The 1,464-nt window shown below is 43.2% G+C and overlaps 1 protein-coding gene across 1 annotated transcript in view; it reads right to left on the reverse strand.

Moving 5' to 3' along the window:
- kntc1 (kinetochore associated 1) overlaps positions 1-1,464 on the reverse strand; it is an 80,054-nt gene that overhangs the window by 19,026 nt on the left and 59,564 nt on the right. Inside the window, 4 exon segments of the mRNA XM_016254415.1 lie at positions 45-103; positions 212-380; positions 533-622; positions 838-1,069. Coding sequence (XP_016109901.1) covers positions 45-103; positions 212-380; positions 533-622; positions 838-1,069 — 550 coding nt within the window.

Below are 1,464 nucleotides of genomic sequence, written 5' to 3' on the forward strand. Positions count from 1 at the left end.
AAAAAAAAAAAACAGCAAATAAAAAGCTCCTTTATGTACGTTACCTTCATTAGTTTACAGATGAGGAGCAGCGTGGGTAAAGTGTCCTCACTCAGTTCTGGAGCTGTGGGAGGAGGACACATCACATTAAAACAGAAAATAAGGGAGTCATTTAGGACAAATCAGGAAGAGTATGATGAAGTACACTGCAAAACCAGGCACTGCTACACACAGACAGTCTTCCAGAAGGCGTGGTTGTTCTGGAAGAGCAGATGAAAGGGCAGGCGGGTGTGAGCTAGAGCCGTGGGTTCAAGACCGTTCTCCAGAAGATATGAGCTCTCCAGGTCTGTGGGGGCCGAGATCCTTCTGTGCGACTTCAAATGCTGGAGTAATCCCACCATCTACACAACACAGTATAACGATTTTACAATGAAGCTTAATCAAAACGTTACACACAAAGGCTCAGCAAGCACTAGGCAATCGTTTGTGGATGCAGAATATCTAGAGAAAAGTTTGTTTGTGGATATGCTTTTCATCCTGGCATCTGACTGACCTGACCGAGGGGTAGCAGGGTTGTGGTCTCATCCGCCATCTGAATAGTTCTGAGCACTCTCTCGATCCACTCATAGTTGTATGGATTTAGCTGTACAGATTACATTAATATTAGCACAAACTGTATGACATTACAATAAACCACTATATAAGATAAATTACACTTGAGTAATCATTTCAGTGTCCTGTATACCATAAAACATTCCAAAAAATCTTATGATTAAATATTCCCATATTACAACCAGAGTAAAAATGACACGGACTAGGCTTAAAGAGAATCAGAGATGCAAGTATGCAAGACGAGACCTTGGTCAAGGCTGTGTTGAGACTGATCACAAGGTCTTTGGTAGAGCCAAGCTGAGGAACGATCTGAAGAGCACTTTCGAGCATGTCATCTCTTCCTAGCAGAGACTCCTCACACCGCAGGCTAGCTTTGGCATCGCCTTCTGCAATCTCCATTTCATACCACCTGTCCTCCTGCAGCAGCACAGTGGTGATGTACAAATTGATTGCAGAACCGCTGTCCAATCCAAACGTGCTGCAGAGCCAAACAAAGAGCCTTGAGTATTACACAGAAGATGCACAGGTACTTCAGACTGTGGAGGAACGATCATCTCTTCCTCTTTACTAGTTACAGCTCCAAACAAACAAATGAACATCAGAACGTTTCTTGCTTCAACCGCAGAGAGAAGTCAATACAGACCATTTTTCAAGTTCAAGTCCACCAATGTTAATTTATTCTCCGGTCTGGTCTGTTTGTCTGACAGAAATGGCAGATTCTGCACGATTGACTCTTTAGCTCTGCCACGACACGCCTCCAGGAGCTCGACTGTCTTCAGAGAAGCGCAAAGCTGTATCTGTCTTTTATAAATCTGATCAAACTAAAGACTCTTGGGAGATATGAAGGATGCAATAATACTCTATAGGTACTCA

This window comes from Sinocyclocheilus grahami, unplaced genomic scaffold (assembly GCF_001515645.1).
Source record: "Sinocyclocheilus grahami isolate Dianchi unplaced genomic scaffold, SAMN03320097.WGS_v1.1 scaffold1245.1, whole genome shotgun sequence".
Taxonomy (NCBI): Eukaryota; Metazoa; Chordata; class Actinopteri; order Cypriniformes; family Cyprinidae; genus Sinocyclocheilus; species Sinocyclocheilus grahami.